The following is a 19,296-nucleotide window of genomic DNA, read 5'->3' as shown; positions in this document are numbered from 1 at the left end:
AACTATAAATGGACATTAATAACTATGTTTATGAAATCAGGAGTGTATCTCTTTCTTCAAACTTGCTTTCTCTGCTATATTTCCTGTGTTAGCAAAGTAGTCTATGAGGATAGATGACATGTTAATGTATCTTCATTCTAGTTTTCTAATCTTTTATCAAGACGAGGTCATTATATTTCCCTAACAGATCTCAAATATGTTATATTGTCTCTATCCCCGTTATTTCCAGAGAATTCTCATGCTTTTTAATTTTTCTTCTTGAATTGCTATAACTTGGTTTCTTTACTTTCTGTTCTTATAGTACTGGGGCCTGAAACCAAGGGCTTTTGTTTTATCACTAAGTAAACACCCAGCTATTTTTATTTTAAATTTTGAGACAGACTATTACTAAGTTACTCAGAGTGACTTCTAGAGTGTGATTCTCTTGCCTTTACCTTCCAGAATTTCTGGGGTAACAGACATGCACTCCCAGACCCAGGTGGTTTCTCTACTCTTTTTTTTTACTTTATTGATTGGTGCATTAAAGCCTTATATTTTAATAGAGTAGAAAATGGTAGAAGCATGCATGCACACATCAACCACTTATCCCTTACCCAATTCCCACCCCACTCCCTTTTCCCTCTCTTAACCTCATGTTTGGCTTAGTAGTTGATATCTTTGCTAATGTATATCACACACATTAGGGAATTTCCATCTTCACCCCTCAGGTCACCTTATTTACTCATCTATAGTATCTCCTTCTTCATCTAGAGTTTCTCCTATGACCCATGTTCTCCCTAGATACAGCATATTAAAGAAAAATATGATTTCTTACTTTTTGTGACTGACTAATCTCACTTAGCATAATGTTCTCCAGTTCCATCTATTTTCCTGTAAATGATGCAACTGTGTTTTTCTTTATGGCTGAGTAAAATTCCACTGTAAACACTTAATCACAGTTTTATCTTCTTCACTAAGCCTTTCAACCCTAGTAACTTTCTAGTGTTCCCATTACCTTTGAGACAAAGCAAATTTACTTCTTCCAGGCAAAGGAAATATTCTGTTAGTAGCCTTTCCACCTAGTATTTTGAAGAAAAAATTTAACCTATATCTAATCTATATGGAAAACAGGGCTTCAGAGGAGATCTTGCTTCTCAGAGGACTTTAGAGTCCAGTAATTATTAAAAATGCCATTTTCAGTAAAGAATTTGACCTTCAATGCAGAAAGAAAATTTTATTACACAAATAATAGGTTTAAATATGATACATCCATCTATATCTGTGTCACTTTATATAGCTTTATATCTATATACATCTCTTATCTCTTTATTAACTATAATAAATGAAAGTAGCATACAGTGGATATTAAGTTTGTGAATTTTTTGTTCAAATCTCTACAATGTATTATTCCCTAAAGGATTTAAACAAACACATAGAGGTGTATTTCAGCAAAGACAAGTTTTTGTGCTCAATATTCTTTTATAAACATGAATAATATACATATAAAGCTCTTTAAATAATTCTAAGTTTATAGGAAGCAGTATATATTTATTATTATAATATCATAAATTATTACATTCACATATAACTATATATATATATATGTATTTATATTTAAGACTAAAATTAATTATTTAAACAAATGTCATCTGGCAGGCATAGAATGTTAACATTTTCTCCATTTGATACCATAATTTTTAAATTCATATATTCTGTTTTTTATTTGTAATAAGAATTTAATTGAGTAAAGGGATGTGAAAAATTTTTAAGGTATGTGCTAAGCACATAGGAAGATCACAGGTTCAAGACAAGCCTCAGCAATTTAGCAAGCCTCTCTGCAATCTAGTGAGTGGGACCCTGTTTCAAAACTCAAAGGCTGAAGGTATAGCTCATAGTTAGAATGCCTCTGGGTTTAGTCCCAAGTAACACCCCCTCCCCACACATGCATGGCTGAAGCTGGCATAGAAACTGTCCTGTCTCAGCCTCCTAAGTACTGAGATTACAGGTGTTGTCACCATTGCCGCCCGGTTCCTTTTTTTATGTTTTTATTTTTTTTCTTTATTGAACATAAGTGGTATACATTTCAACTATACTTGGTGCCCTCTCCCCCCTCCCCTGCCCCTGTTTTCCCTTCTCCCCCTCCCACCAAAGATTGTCCAGGGTAACCATGCCATATTCATAATTTTACACATATTCGGATGTAGACTCTCATTAATCAAATTCAGTCTTCCTCCTCCCCTATCTTTCTTTCTATTAAAGCTTTGCTGGTATTTCCCCTCCATTACCTGGACTACCACTGGTAACCTCTACGTTCCCTAGTTTGAGCATATTAGAGGGAACCTTCTCCTTCTGTGTTTGGCTGATCTCACTTAACATAATGCTCTCCAGGACTTTCCATCTTCTTGCAAATGATATGATTTTGTTAAATTTATATATTCTTTATCTTTAATATATTTAACATATATGTTAATTTGTTTACATATTATGATTTATGTTGGTATACTTATAGTTGTATTTTTTGTGATGGAAGCATTATTAGAATTAGCCACAGATGCTAATCTGACCTTTGCTTAAACAATACTAATTAACCACATTTTTCCTTTATGGTCACAAACTCTCATATTGTTGAATTCCTGTAATCTCTTCTCTTCAAATTGCAAGTGTCCTTGAAATGCACCACTGACTAATCCCCTTTCTGGCTGATAGAGTTGAGCCCTGTGGAGGTCAGGTCTCGATCAATGCCACCAATGGCTGTACTCTTCTCTCACATTCTGCCTTGACTTTGGGGCCTGGAAAATCATTCTACTCCAGTTCTCGTGACTCTTCCCCTGCTTAGTGAATCATTTTTAATTTTGCGTTCTGCAGAAAGATTTATTTTTCTTATTATACCTTTCTTTAAAAAGTTTTGGAGAAAAAGTTTAATATTGCAAAAGAAATAATAATAAAATAAAAGCACTGCTTTTTTTTTTTAACATTTCTTTAGTTACCTAACTTGACTCTTGTTCTATGCCTTTCCCCACAACTTAAATTCCAAGCTTACACATTTATTTACTACTAACTTCCATCCTTACTAATTTGACCTTTATCCTGGTCCTCTTTCATTAGTATTCCTCACTCTCAAGTATACTGGAGTCTTGCCCAAATAAATCAACCATTTCTTCATAGACATGTCTTCCTTGTCAAATCATAACTCTTTGAGAAGTTCTACTCTTTATTCTATTGTTTGGTCTTTTAAATCTTTCCCCTCATTTTCATCCTACCAATTCTTGTACTTTTGTTTCAACAATAGATAAAAATTTTCTTTGTTATATACCTTTGTAGTACCGACTGTATTAAATGTTATGGATCATTTTTTTCTTGAATTCTTCTATGAGTTTCTCAACACCTGTGTATAATTTTCAATAAATAATTGTTCTCATACCTTTAAGAAGGTTATATATTACTGCCCATTGCCATATGATGTATGGTTCTTCCAGTGGAAGGATTATTTATTCTATTCCAACTGATTATATGACTTTCTCTGGCCAATAGCATATGAGCAAGTGTAAAAAGCACTATGGCTGACTTCAAACTCCCAGAAACATTAAATTTAATTTCTTATTCTCTTACGCTTCTCTTTTGCCAGAAAACTACATGACTCAAGTAGGAGTAAAAACTGACTCATTCTTGAACACTATTTTGAAGTCATGAGGAGCAGAGTCATAGCTAATGTGCAGGTGCTGACACAACTATGAAGAAAAACATTTCTAAGCACTGATATTTTAAAGTTGTTTGTTAACATATAATGTCATATAATAAAATTCTAGGGATTTATTTCTTCCTTTCACAATCAACATAAACACCATATGACCTAAATTTATTTTTCTGAGTGTCCTTGGGCATTTTTTCTCACATTTTCTTTGTGGTGACCATTCATTATGCATTTTTACTTACTATATTATGTTGGAAGTTCAACCTAAGATTTTTTGTAATTTCAAAAATTTTTTTTATTTCCTTTATAAATATACTGAATATCTATATAAATGCTGGCTATGTGTTTTGTACTGTCATGCACATACTACTAACACACATAACATAGTATTACTTCTATTAAAGCACTTAATGTTTTTAATCAACATGACTAAAGTCCTTTATTATTTATGAGGCATCAGGTATATATGCTTTTAATAAGTAGAGTTTTTATTGATATTTACAGAGAATTTTATAGTTGAAGGTCCATCTTGTACCTGAGGAAAAGAGGGTTTCTTGGTATTCGAAAAATCTCATGCTGAAGTAGCTATTTACTAAAATAGGATGAGAAATATATGTTGAAGACAGATGAAAAAGCATTTATAGAGACCAAAAGAAAGTGTATCATGTGAAAAGAGTCCAAATACTATTAATAAGATAAACTATATTTGGAGTGAGGAAATAATGTTTAGGTTGAAGATTAGGTGCCCGTGCAGTTGGAAAGCAAGTGGGCATCAAATATGAAGTACTATGTATTTATCCTTAAATCTATGATCTTCCATGGAACAAATATAATATTCCATTGAGGATCAAGTACTCTAGCAAGGGACAAAGAATGTTGTCAGAAGGATGGAGGCAGGAAGATAAAGGGAATAACTGGTGCTATAGCAGAGAACAAGGGAATGAAGAGGAAAGTATATCATTAGGCATTGGTTGAGCAAAATCATGTTACACCCGTGACTCACAGGTAAGAGAAAATGTTATTTGAAGATTTATAGCTTGGATTTTAGGCTTCCAATGTAGCAGATGTTAGTAAAAGTCTAATATGATGTGAACTAAACTGTATGATGAATTTAGCAATTAGGAACTTACAAGAGACATTAAGGTGAGCATTATCACTTAGTTAACCCAGTTAAAATTCAGATTAGAATACTTTGAAGTATTAATTGAAAAATTAAAGTACAGAAATGTATAGACCTATTAACTCAAATTGAAAAAAGAAGAGGATATGTTTTATGCTGAATGTGGGGAAAATTAGTAGAAATTAAGAAAGATTGCTACATTCACAGGGGGGCTTCATCATTAATTTGAGAAAAATCTTGCTACATGACTTCAGCATTTTATTTCTAATCACCTGGATTTTTACATCCTTCAAACACTTGTCTTGCTATTTTCCAAATATTTTCTGTATTCCCTAAGAATATGTTAAAACTGGAGTATTTTAAAAATTTTATCCAATATTTATTTCCCATAATGATCCCATAAAACTTTAAAAATGATTAGTCAGGGAATGTAAGGAAATTTTTTAAATGTCCTTGTATCTTCTCTAAGCACATTTAAAAAATGTTTATATTATAGGAATTGGAATGAGAGAGGAACACACATGATGGATTCTTCAGGATACTAGCACTGCCTTTTCAAACTTTATATAAGTGATTGATATGAGGAGTTACTTTTTCTTTATTCTTTCTCTTTTACTCAGATTTATCTGAGTATATTTAAAGTGGCATAATATCACGTTCTGTTATAGAAATGCATGCTTGCATTTTACAGTATAATAATACATTTAATCCCTGATAAAAAGAGAAGGCAGAATTTTCTTACCTTTGAATCCTATTCCCCACTCTAACTTTAACTGTCCTCCAAATGGCATTCTTCTAGTGGTGGTCACATGGAGATTAGTATTTGTTGGTTTTTAACCTAACAGTTGGTTGATAAATACCAACTTAAATAATTTATGGAAACCACAATGACAACAAAAACTTTAAGGAATGATAGGGTGCCATACTATACTAATGCAACATTTTTTTCTATTTCATATAATCAATTAGTAAATTCAAAGTTATCATCAAGATAGGATCTGACTTTGTGGAAATGACATACATTAATATGTATATTTATAATAATAAAAATTGTTAAGAAACAGAAAATTCAATGAGGATAAAAATTAACCACCCAGTTAAATAGAATACTCTTTCATGTTACTAGATCTTTTTAAAAATTTAGTTATGTAATTCATCTTCCCTCTTTTTTCTCCCTTCCTTATCTCTCTTTCCTCGTCCTCGTCCTCGTCCTTCTCCTCCTCCTCCTTTTTCTTCTTTTCCTTCTCTCTTTCTCTCAATATCATTCTTTCTCTTTTCTTTCTACTTACTTTTTTACCAGATTGACTTCTAATTACTATATAAGATTTAGCCCAAACATCTTTTCTATCAAGCAATCATTGGTTTCATCTGCCTGATTGCATACAGTACTAGGTTCATGTTTAATTTTTTCTAAAGTTCAGGTTTTGAGAGGACTCATGAGACTGTACTGACTGTATGCTCATTTAAAGGTTTTATTTTAAAGAAAAGAATATGGTATACAAGAAAAATGAGTTCAAATAATTTTCAGTCTTTCAAGAAACAATCACACAAGCGAAATTCCCAAAGGCCCGATTTACACAGGAATGGTGCTGCATCTTCAGTTTCAGTCACCAAGGTCTGTGTGAGGCACCTCAGTGAAACTCAGTAGGGACCCTTAAGGAGTCCACCCAGGTCTCACAAATTGTTTAAGACAAGTGCAATCTGTCAGTTCAGAAAATGACTTCAGGTATTGCTAGGGGAATTTCTCTTTACATCATAAATTCCAGTGCCTTTATATTGGCCAAAAGTCAAATATCAACTATCCAAGTATCCCTAGAGATAGTGTTAGAACTTTTCTAGCTGCAATAGTAATTAACCCCATATCTATAATCTCTAGCAGTTTATCTTTGACACATTTTTTAAATTATCCATTTTGTATTAGATTATCTGAAAATCATGCAATTGTTCCTCAACAATAAAGGCAATATCTTAGATCTAGGAGGCTATAATAGACGTAGGCATTTCAAATATTTTTCCTTATTTCTTTTTTAATGTATGAAGCAATTTATTCAATACTAACTGGGCTTGAGACTGCAACAATTAAAACAATGTGGTAATAGAACAAGAATAGGTTGTTTTTTTGAAATTTTTATTGGTTCATTGTAGTTATACATCTTAATGGGATACAAGATGGTGGAGACATACATCCACACATTACACAATTAACCCTTACTCAGTTCACACCCAATTCCTCCCCCTCCCTCCTTCTCATGTTTGGCTTAGTGATTGACTATGATGTGTTTGTTTAAGTACATCATGTGCATTAGAGAATTTGCCTCTTCCTCTCCCTTCCGTCTCCTCAGGTCACTTTATTAGCTCACCTATAGAATCTCCTTCTTTGTCTAGAATTCCTCCTATGACCCAATTCTCCCTAGCTTTCACATATTAGGGAGAGCATCTGATTTCTTATTTTTTGACTGACTACCCTCATTTAGCATAATGTCCCCAGTTCCATCCATTTCCCTGGAAATGATGTAATTGTGTTTATCTTTATGGCTGAGTTAAATTCCATTTTTATATATCCAATAGTTTTATAATTCATTCATTTGTTGATGGACATCCTGGCTGGTTCCATAGTTTGGCAATAGTGAATTGTGCAGACATGAACATAGATATGCATGCATTAGTTTGGTAGTTTGGTTTCTTTTCTTTTGGGTAGATACCCAAAAGTGGTATTGCTGAATCATATGACATGATACTATATTTAGAAGACCCAACAAACTCAACCAAAAGACTTAGACAACTTATCAACAAATTCACCAAAGTGCCTGGATACAAAATCAATCTTTAAAAATCAGAAGCTTGCTGGGCGTTGTGGTGCACACTTGTAATTCCTCCGCTTGGGAGGCTGAGACAAGAGGATTGCACAGGTTCAAAGCCAGCCTCAGCTACTTAGTGAGGCTCTCAGCAACTTAGTGAGACCCTGTTTCCAAATAATAAAAAGTATAAAAAAGGTTTGGGAGTATAGCCCAGAGGTAAAAAAGCCCTGGGTTCCATCCCTAGTACCACACCCACACACACCAAAAAAAAAAAAAAAAAAAAATGAAGCTTTTCTGTACACCAACCATAAATCCACTGAAAAAGAAATCCAGAAAACATATTCACTTAGGATTTTCCACAAAAAAAAATACTTAGGAATAAACTTAACCAAGGAGGTAAAAGACCTCCATAAAGAAAGTCATAAAACATTTAAAAAAAGAAATTAAATACCTTACATGATAGAAAGATCTTCCATGTTCATGGATAGGCAGAATAAATATCAAAATGGCCATACTTCCAAAAGTGACCTACAGATTCAATGCAATACCCATTAAATTACCAAGATCATTACTCACAGACATAGAAAAATCAGTCCTTAAATTCATTTGGAACAACAAAAAACCCAGAATAGCCAAAGTACTTCTGAGCAACAAAAACCATGCAGGAGGAATCACAACACCTGACTTTATACTACAAAGCCATCATAATAAAAACAGAATGGCACTGGCACACAAACACGTACATAGACCAATGGAGCAAAAGAGAAGACTCAGTCAGATTGTTTTCTTAAAGAATGTTTGTCTGTAACTATCCCCTCTTGTTTTCCTTTGTCTGCTATTGATTTCAGAGTAAAAACTTGGCCTCATATGCATTAGAAAAACCTCCTTTTTAAAAATGTTATAGCTTTTATTCCTTTTGTTAGATTCATTCATTTAAAAAAAATTTTTATTGGTGCATTGTAGTTGTACATCTTAATACAGTATAAGAAGGTAAAGGCATACATGCACACAACACTCATTTGGCTGTTTTCTTTAATTCCCAATTCCTTGCCCTCTCTCCTTCTAATGTCTGACATATGGATTGACGGTGATATGTTTGTGAATGTACATCATGTACATTAGGGAATTTCCCCTTTCCTCTTCCATTCCCCTCAGTTAGGATGCCTTATTTGATCATCTATAGTTTCTCCTTCTTTGTCTAGGGTTCCTTCTAATGACTCTTTTTCTCCTTAGCTTCTGCATATTACGGTGAGCACTGATTTTTTTTTTTTTTTACTTTTTGTGACTTATTTCATTTTCTTCATTTTCTTTTGAAAATTATTTTATAAATGCATTGCAATTATCCATCAGTGAGATTTAATGTGACAAAATCATATCTGCACACAGCTTTTAGTGTTTTACCTTTCACCTCTCATCCCAGTCCCCCATCCTGACTCCCCTCCCATATTAGTGAAATTGGTTATAAGATTTTCACACATTGCTGTAATATTATTAAAAATGTTTTCTTTTCTCAATCTTCCCTTTTTTCTTCTTCTTTCCCTCCCCCTTCCACTATTCTATAGTTCTCTTTTCACATTATTTCAAGTCTATAATTTTATCTATAGCTTCCCATATGGTAGAAAACATATAACCTTAGACCTTCTGAGACTGGCTGATCTCACATAGCATAATATTCTCTAGTTCAATCTAGTTTGCTTCAAATATCATAATTTTGTCATTCTTTATAGGTGAGTAAATTTCTTTGTTTATATATACCACATTTTCTTTTTCAATCATCTTTTGAAAAATAACTACCTGGTACAGTACCACAATTTGGCAATTGTTAATTGTGCTGCTAAAAACATGGACACACAAATATCTCTATATTATTCTGACTTTAATGCTTTTGGAAAGATACCAAGGACTGGAATAATATGGGTGAAATAACATTTCCTCTCCTATTTTCTTGAGGTAAATTTGAATTGATTTCCAAATGTAATTGTTTTTTTTAAACCAATGTAATGAGGCAATTTTATCTTCACTATTTTGTAATCTGATGATATCAAATAAAGTGCTTACTGTTTTCATCAGTTATGCTTGATTTTAAAAACCAATACTCACCATACCATCACAATTGCATCACTGCTTTAATGGTTTAACAACTTAGAAATTAATACTGGGAAAATAGCCATGTATTAGTTACCAGCTCTCAATCGAGTACTTAAGGAAATATTGATTAGCTTTGTATTGAGAGATGTTTAATATGGTGACACTCCAGATTGGAGATAATTCATCTACAGTTATCAAAAAGAATTCACTATATGTGTTTATGTCATTAGAAACAATGAGTTAGGCTTTCAAAATTAAATTGTAAAATTATACACTTTGTCTAAAATTTGATATTAAATACTTGTTAGATTGTATATGTTTTTTGTGTTCAAAAAAGTATTCATATTAAATAGCAGTTTATGTTGAATGGCTATAAATGTGAAATCAAAATTATTGCAAGTAACCAGAAACAGTATGAATGAAAACTCAGAGGTGTAAGAGCATATTACAGCATCTGAAGCAGGAGAGAGCAAGACAAACAAAATGAGAAAAAATAAAGCAAAGGGCTAAAGTGAGCAGGGCATGATGGGACACACTGGTAATCCAGCATTCAGAAGGCGAGACAGGAGGATCCCAATTCATGAAGGGCCTCAGCTACTTAGGGAGGACCTTAGCAACTCAGCAAGACCCTGTTTAAAAAATAAAAGACTAAGCAATAGGGATAGGGGTGTAGCTCGGAGGTAGAATATCCTTCGGGTTCCATCTCCAGTACTGCAAAATAAATAAATAAATAAATAAATAAACAAACAAACAAACAAACTTTAAAAATTGGGTTGGGAGTCGGGTGTGGTGGCACACGCTTATAATCCCAGCATTCAGGAGGCTGAGACTGGAGGATCACGGTTCGCAGACAGCCTCAGCTACTTAGTGAGGCCCTCTGCAACTTACTGAGACCCAGTTTCAAATTAAAGAATAAAAAAACTAGGGCAGGGGGTATAGCTCTAAAAAAAAAAAAAGAAAGAAAGAAAAGAAAAGAAAAAAGAAAAAATTGGGCTGAAGCTGAACCTTGAAGGTACAATGCCTACAATGCCCCTAGATTCTACCCCCAGTATCACAAAAAAGGACTAAAGAGATGTGTGCATATATGCCTCTATTATCTTGTACTTCACTAAGATGTATGACTACAATATACCAATAAAAAATGTAAATGTGATTTTATTAATGCCTTATGTGGCCATTAGAAAGTAACAATCCCTTTATCAGAATCATGACAAGAATGAAATTTCCATAACTGAAATATACAATTACATAGAGAGCAGCTACAGAATATTAACATACCAATAATTGTTTTATTCATGTTATTATATGCAACTACATACATACATTTTCAAAGGAGTGATTTTCAAGTTATCAATATCTGCTTTTTATCAAAGGAAAGCTCTTAGAATAAAAAAACTTGATTAACCCTTTAGTAATATGAATAAGACTTACAAATAAGGTTTCAATATTATCTCATTTTTTTAGTCCTCGGTACATGGGGCCCTGAGCAAGGAAGGGGATTTCTCCATGGCAAATGGGCTACTGATGTCTTCACCTCTACTGATGGGGACTCGTGTTCCAGGAACATTGCGAGGCCTTACTAAACATGGTAGATCTCTTATGAAGAGAGAACTTGACATTCAAATAATTTTCAAATATTTTATTTTTTTGCACAGTTGGTATAAACATCATAAATATAATTTGCATAATTTTCTTTCTACTGGGGATTTAACCAGAGGTATTCTACTCTAAGCTATACCCCTAGGCCTACTTTATTTTATTTTCTTAAAAGGGTCTCACTAGGTTGATGAGTCTCACTACTTGCTGAGTCCTTCCTCCAATCTGCAATTCTCATATCTCAGCCTACCAAGTACTGGGATTGCAGGTGTGGCCACCTCACCCTGCTTAATTTGTTTAGTTTTATATCCATTCAAGTTAAAAACTGGATCAATGTTACTAAATAAAATCAAGACATTATGGGAATAAATAAATAAATAAATAAATAAATGGAAGAAATTGGTTAACTTATGGGACTTCCTGAGGGAATAAACTAATTTGCTTTGCATTCATAGTGAAACTATCATTATAGGATGTTAGAATGGCAAAATACTTTAGTATTGACCTGGTTCATTTATTTTCTTGGCAAGGAACTGCATTCTGATAGTTAGATAGCTTGAAAATCAAAACAAGGGACTATTAACAAAAAAAGATTATGAGTAGTGAAGTTGTCCCCTGATAAATGAAGACTCTACCTGTGAATTTATCTGGTGATATTTAAACTTTAATAGAATATACATTATAAAATAGTAGCCTTTCTGACTATTATAAAGTGGGATTATTTATCCTTAGAATAAATAAATTGGAAAGAAGTAATATATGTTTTTCTTAATATAAACCACATAAGCTCTGTCATGAATTGGTGCCCCATAGATATGATGGAATTTATCTTCTGAGAAATATTTGAGAGAAAGAGGCTGGAGAAATTGTTCCAAAACTCAAAGAACTTATGAATGATAACTTAGGGGTGGATCAAAACCTTCATTTGATGAGAATATTTGAGCTACTTTCTTAAACATCCCACACATTTCTTGTAGCTAAATAATGGAAAAAATAGAAACTTACCAGAAAGTGATACTTAGCACAAAAAGAATATAAAATTCGGGAAAGACGTTGAAACTGGATGTTTCCATTGGAGACTAATATGAAATATTTTTAAAAGAAAGGTGGAACTGGAGAACATTATGCTGTGATTAGTCAGTCACAAGACATAAAAAATCTGATGCTCTCCTTAATATGTGAAGCTACAAAGTAAATGTGTCATAGGAGAAACTCTAGACAAAGAAGGAAAAACCATAGATGAGCAAATAAGCCAAGCAAACGAAGGGGGGTGGGGGTGAAGAAGAAAATTCCCTAATGTACATGATGTACATTTACAAACATTTCAAAGTCAGTCACTAAGTCAAACATAAAAAAAGGGAAGAAAGAGGGAATGGGGTGGAAATTGGGTAAGGGCATGTATGCCTCTACCATTTTGTACTACATTAAGATGTGTGACTACAATGCACCAATAAAAGGAAAAAAGAAAGCTCTGTCATCAATTGGTGCCCCATAGATATGATGTAGGACTTATGGAAGAAAAAAGTGTGGATGAAATATAATTTTTAGCTCTCTTAAATGTATTTATTTCAACTCAATAGGGAACTCAGAACAAATTAAGTAATAATATACCTAAAAATTCTTTCTATAGTCCCAAAGAGTAGTAAATTCCCAGAATATCTTGGCATTTGACCTAGTGAAAATAAAGTTCATAAACTTATTAAGATAGTTTGCAAGCTGGATGTGGTGGCACATGCTTGGAATCCCAGAATTCGAGAGGATTGTGGTTTCCAGACAGCCTCAGCTACTTAACAGGGCCATTCACAATTCAGTGAGAACCTGTTTCAAAATAAAGAATAAAAATTAGGGCTGAAGGTGTAGCTCAGAGTTACAATGCCCCTGGGTTCCATCCTTAGCACTGAAGAAAGAAAGAAAGAAAGAAAGAAAGAAAGAAAGAAAGAAAGAAAGAAAGAAAGAAAGAAAGAAAGAAAGAAAGAAAGAAAGGAGAGAAAGAGAGAAAGAAAGGGAGAGAGAGAAAGGAAAGAAAGACAAAAAAGAAAGAGAAAGAAAGAACATAGTAGTTTGGTAATTGTTTTTTAAAAGTTTGATTTGATAATGCATTATTAATATTGTTCTGCTTCACTACACTGTAGGGCTAGCAGACTTAAGTTACCATAAAACCTGTGAAATTGGTGTTTCTTATATCTAAATTCATAAGTGTAAATTTAATTATTTATTGTGTTAAATTTCTTAGATTAAAATGCATGTTAGTTCTATCAATAAGGATAATGCAGTATCAATGCTGACCTTAATGCTATTGTAAAAACATTTAATTACAATCACACCTCTAAATGTCCATCTGGTGACATTATTTAGGATATGTAAAAATGCATTGAGGAATTAATTTTTTAATATTAATTTGTCATATTCTATTTAATATCACAAAACATTAGGTATAATTTATGCTTTACTTTGAAATTTAGTTTCTGTTATGGATGTTAGTGGTTAGTTTATTGCAAGCAGTACATTTCAGTAACAGTTGCAAAGTGTCCAAAATGTGCAGTCTATACAGATTTTGCAATGTAATTAGTTAGAAATTGGGAAAGCTTAATTTGAAAATTGAATTGTTCATGAAAATCTATTTCCATACTCTTTATGACTTAAGCAGTTTCTCTTCACAAAATGTTTTATAGTTGTCTGAAGAAATTAAGTGTAGTTAATCAGAAAGTACATTATGGTTTGACACCTAATTTGAAAGCCCTGTCTTGAAGCAGTGAATGATAGCTTATGGTATCACATATACCAAAGAGAACCCAAATAGGAAATCCATTCCTGCTCAAATTAGATATTAGTATTGATTAAATATGGGTGATATTGTCTTTTGGAGAGATATATTTTAAAGTATACATACATATATATATATATATATATATATATATATATATATATAATTTGCTAAAACATATTTCAAATGTTTCAGTTAATAAATTGGGAAATAGCATAACATTACAAATAAGGTTTCTTATTATTTTACATAATTGGACATGTCAATGTCTGTAAAGTTATTTTATTGTGAATTCGGAAATGAAATAGCAATATTTTATTTTATTTTATTTTATATTATTTTATTGCAGTACCAGGGATGGAACCCAGGGGCATTCTACCTCCAAGCGACACCCCCAGCCCTATTTTTCATTATTTTGAAACAGGGTCTCACTGAGTTGCAAAGGGCCTCACTAAGTAGCTGAGGCTGTTTGCAAACCATGATCCTCCTGTTCCAGCCTCCCAAATGCTGGGATTACAAGCATGCGCCACCACCCCTGGCTGTTATTTGCTCCTCTATAGGATCTCCTTCTTCATCTAGAGTTCCATGTTACTCTACAGCTTTCACATATGAATGAACACATATAGCCTTTTACTTTCTGTGACAAGCTAATCTCACTTAGCATGACATTCTTGAGTTTCATCCATTTTTCTGCAAATGACTTAATTGTGTTTCTCTTGATGGCTGAGTAAGATTCTATTGTGTGTATAGACTATAATTTTATAATTCACTCATCTCTTGACTTACACCTTGTGAATTGTGTTATTATAAACAGAAATGCAGGTATTCTTATAGTAACCTGACTTAAATTCCTTTGGGAATAATCGCAGCAGTAGAACGGTGGGTCATATGGTCGCTCCATTTCCAGTCTTTTAAGGGACATCTATACTGATCTCCCCTGAAGCTGAACTAATTTGCAATTCCACCAATAGTGTATAAGTCTTCCTGTTTTCCCATATCCTCAACAGCATTCATTGTTTGTATCCTAGATAATTGTCATTCTAACAGGAAATAGATGGAATTGCAGTCTCATTTTCATTTGAATTTCCCTGATTGTTGAGTTTTTTAAACATTTTTTAGTCTTTTGTATTTCTTCTCTTGAGTGTCTATTCAGATCCATTGCCTTTTTATTATTTATTTATTTATTTATTTATTATTTATTTATGCAGTACTGAGGATGGATCCCAGGGACATTCTACCTCTGAGTGACACTCCCAGCCCTCCCTATATTTTATTCTTCATTTTTGAAACAGGGTTTCACCAAGTTGCAAAGGGCCTCACTAAGTAGCTGAGGCTGTCCATGAACTGCGACCCTCAGGTCTCCTCCTCCCAAATGCTGGGATTACAAGTGTGCGCTACCACGCTGGACCATTGCCCATTTTTTATTGGGTTCTTTGGCTTTGTTTTTTTTTTTTTTTTAGTGTTAAGTTGTGTAAGTTCTTTATGTATTCTGGATATTAATATTTTATCAGGGGAGTAGTTGGCAAAGATTGTCTCCCATTGTGTAGGCTCTCTTTAAGTTCATGCTGCACAGAAGCATTTTCAGCAGATGCCATCCTATTTATTGATTTTTGTTTTTATTTAGGAATGAAAGGGAAGGTAAAAATATATCATAATGGTATTGATAAAAAAATGCTTAATACTCCATTGACTGTATGTCCATCTCTCCTTCAGTGCCACCAGTAATCACAATGCCTCAGAAATCATTTAATGCCACAGCAGAGAGAGGAGAAGAGATGACATTATCCTGCAGGGCCTCAGGCTCTCCAGAACCCACCATCTCCTGGTCCAGGTAGGTTAAGCACTCAAATCCTTCTGGCTTGTGTCTGTAATCAGTTTTATCGAATAATATTTGGGATCTTAACTTTATCTCATCAAAAAACTACCCATTATTTTTAGTAAAATTAATGGTGGTGATGTTTGGGGGGCAAATGTGGTGAGATTAAATAGGTAAAGAGATCAATAGTGTGATCTTACTGTAATTTACTGAGTTGAGGCTACACTGAAGGTATTCTGTGTGTAATGATATGCTTCTGACAAAGATAGAACCAATAATCCTATGGAAGATTCTTTCTGTTTATTATTGTAACCATTAAACTCTTTCTTACATTAGATATACCAGTGTTGCTAGAAACACTGCTGTGTGTGTACAAAGTCATTTTCATAAGAATATAATTGCATATTTTATGTACCACAGGAAAAAAGCTAATTATGTAAAATTAAAATTTTAATAATTTATTTTGTCTTTTCATAAAAGTCACTATTATCTAATTAGGAAACATTGTATTCTAAATCTAATCATTGACAGTTAACTTTTATCTATTTAAAAAATTTTAATATCATTTTTACTTTCATTAACAGTAAACTTACATTATAGTATATCATTCTTTTAGATTATGACTGAAACTAATAATTTTGGAGCCAATTATGTTTTAAACTGGGCATTTATTCACATATGCATTAGGAGTGTAGTTCACTAGATAAGCATTGACTACAAATATTATATAGTCACTTTTGTACTTCATAAATTATATAATGCAAAGAAAAATCACATTAACACTCTTAGTAACATCTATATGTAAACTTATAAAAGTGGTTACAGTAAATATGAGGTTATTAATTTATTAATTATTTTGTATTGGTGATTGAACTCTAGGACATTCAAGCTCCTAGTCATGTTTTATTTCTGTTTTGGAACAGGGTCTTGCTAATTTGTTGAGGCAAGGTTTGAACCTGTGATCCTCTTGTCTTAGTCTCCCAAATACAAAAATTAAAGGCATACAACATTATGCCTGGAAGTACTAGATTTTTTTTTATAAAATTCATTTAAGATCCAGGTGTGGTGGTGCACACTTATAATCCCAGCACTTGGAAAGCTGAGACAGGTGGATTGCACAGGTTCAAAGCCAGCCTCAGCTACTTAATAAGGTTCTCAGCAAATTACTGAGACTATGTTTCCAAATAAAATATAAAATAGGTCTGGGAGTATAGCTCGGTGGTAGAAAAGCCCCTTGGTTCTACCCCCAGTACCACACACAATAAATAAATAAATAAATAAATAAATAAGACTAAAATTAATTTAAGAACAGTTATTGAAATCTGAAATTAATTTCATATTTAAAATTTATTGGTATTATTTTTGATACTTCAATATTGTTTAATCTGTATACACATTCATTATTTCTTCAACAAAAGGGAGATTAGTTTTTCTTTGCAAAAATCAATGTTATGTGTCAGAATTTTGTAATAGGATTATTCATCAAATGTAAAGGTATTAACCCCAGATAATCACCATGTTTTTCTGAGAGTGTTTGTTTACTGGTGTGGATTCTTAACAGCCAATATAAACTCTAATTGCATTTAAATATCTTGGATCCTGCATTACAATGAATAAATATTTTTAGAATCTTATTTTAATGATTTTATATTTCCAGAGACATATCTTCTGCCTAGATTTCTTTAAAGCTCATATTTGTTCATTTATTCTCACATTTCATTGGGTATATAATTATAAGGATCAGGATAAATCAGAAACAGAAGATGATATAACTATCATCTATCATTTTTATCTGTATATCTTTATATACTACTATTTTCATCCTTTGTGTAGTATGAGATAATAACTATTTAAAACTTACAGAGTTGTTTTAGCCTCTCTTAGCCTCTGGATATAAACATGTATTGGGAGAATGGGTGTGTGGTTATGACATGTACAGAAATAAAATTAGTTTTAGGGAGAAATTTAATTCTTTTTTATTGATAAATATAAACACATGATTGTGGAAAAATCTCTATGAGCATTAGGAAATGTGCAGCAGTAGCTCTGGGAGAACAATTCAGGCCACCTGCCTCACAGAAAATGATATTTCCAAATGATAGGAATGAAGTTGCTTGTCTGTCTGACCTTAGCCATTCTTAACAAAATAGCACACACTGGGTAAATTAAACAACAGAAACATATTTTTCCACAATTCTGAAGGCTAGACATCCAGGGTCAAGGTTCAGCATGGTTGGATTCTGGTAAGACCTCTTTCTGGTTTGCATGTGGCTATCTTCCTATTTGATGGCCTTTCCTCTCTTTGCAAAGACAGAGAGAAAAAGATCTCTGATATTTATTTATTTATTTATTTATTTATTTATTTATTTATTTATTATTTTTAGTGGTACTGGGGTTCCTGGAAGTCCTTCTATCTCTGGGCTAAACTCCCAGACCTATTTTTTTATTTTTGAAACAGGGTCTCTTAACACCAGCATGGCTGGCTTCGAACCTGCACGATCCTCCTGTCTCTGCCTCCCAGGCGCGGGGATTAAAAGCATGTGCCACCACGCCCAGCTGATATTTATTTTTTTAAGAACACCATCGCCATCAAATGAAGGTCTTTTCCATTTGTCCTTCTTCAATATCATTATCTCAAGTCCCTATTACTAAATGCAGTCACCCTGGGAACTAGGGATTCTCTGAATTTGGGAAAGGGGGACAACTTAGTATATAGCACTAGTGAAGAAGACAGGTAAAAAATAAAAGTTGGGAAATTGCATAAGTAGTTTAAAATATAATCAGAAATTAATGACTTGTCAATCAAAGTGAAAGTAAAAAGCAGTGGCTCTGAATACCTGTTCTTTCACTTCCCTTAAAACACATTTTTAATATCTACTAAAAATACTCTACAAACTTTTGTTATCTCAATAACTTAGTGAATTCCACTGATTTTATAAAATTAAAACCACCTTACATTTCTTATTTAAAATTCACTTGAGCCGGGCATGGTGGCCCAGGCTTGTAATCCCAGTGCTTGGGAGGCGAGCCGTGCTGGTTTAAGAGACCCTGTTTCCAAAAATAAAAAAGTATAAAAAAATAGGTCTGGGAGTGTAGCCCAGAGGTAAAATGGTTTCCAGGAACCCCAGTACCACAAAAAAAAAATCACTTGAGATACATTATATTTTATTGCTGAAAATAAAAATGCTAATTATTTATTAATAATTATTGCATTTAAGGCTATGGAAAATGACATATTTTCATTTTCTTGTTTTTATTAATTGTCAGTGATCAGGGGAATATTGACCTCATAGACTCTTTAATGAAATATTTTTACTTCTCTGTTATGATAAAATTATATAATATTGATTAGTTTTTACTAAAATATTTGGGAAAATTCTTATCAAAACCATTCTTAGCAGTATTTTTCTTGGAAAAATTTTTATCTGCAAGTTCAATTTTCCC

At 32.9% G+C, this 19,296-nt stretch overlaps 1 protein-coding gene across 3 annotated transcripts in view; it reads left to right on the top strand.

The window, feature by feature from the left end:
• NCAM2 (neural cell adhesion molecule 2) overlaps nt 1-19,296 on the top strand; it is a gene marked incomplete at both ends in the record, with an annotated part of 560,084 nt that overhangs the window by 328,848 nt on the left and 211,940 nt on the right. For all 3 annotated transcript variants that reach the window (XM_080696027.1, XM_080696025.1, XM_080696026.1), the window contains one exon: nt 15,750-15,867. In XM_080696027.1, coding sequence (XP_080552153.1) covers nt 15,750-15,867 — 118 coding nt within the window. The remainder of the gene's footprint in view (nt 1-15,749; nt 15,868-19,296) is intronic.

This window comes from Muscardinus avellanarius, assembly GCF_963383645.1.
Source record: "Muscardinus avellanarius genome assembly, chromosome: 5".
Lineage (NCBI taxonomy): Eukaryota > Metazoa > Chordata > Mammalia > Rodentia > Gliridae > Muscardinus > Muscardinus avellanarius.
The sequence above is the reverse complement of the archived record's forward strand: the minus strand, read 5'-3'. Positions and strand labels throughout refer to the sequence as shown.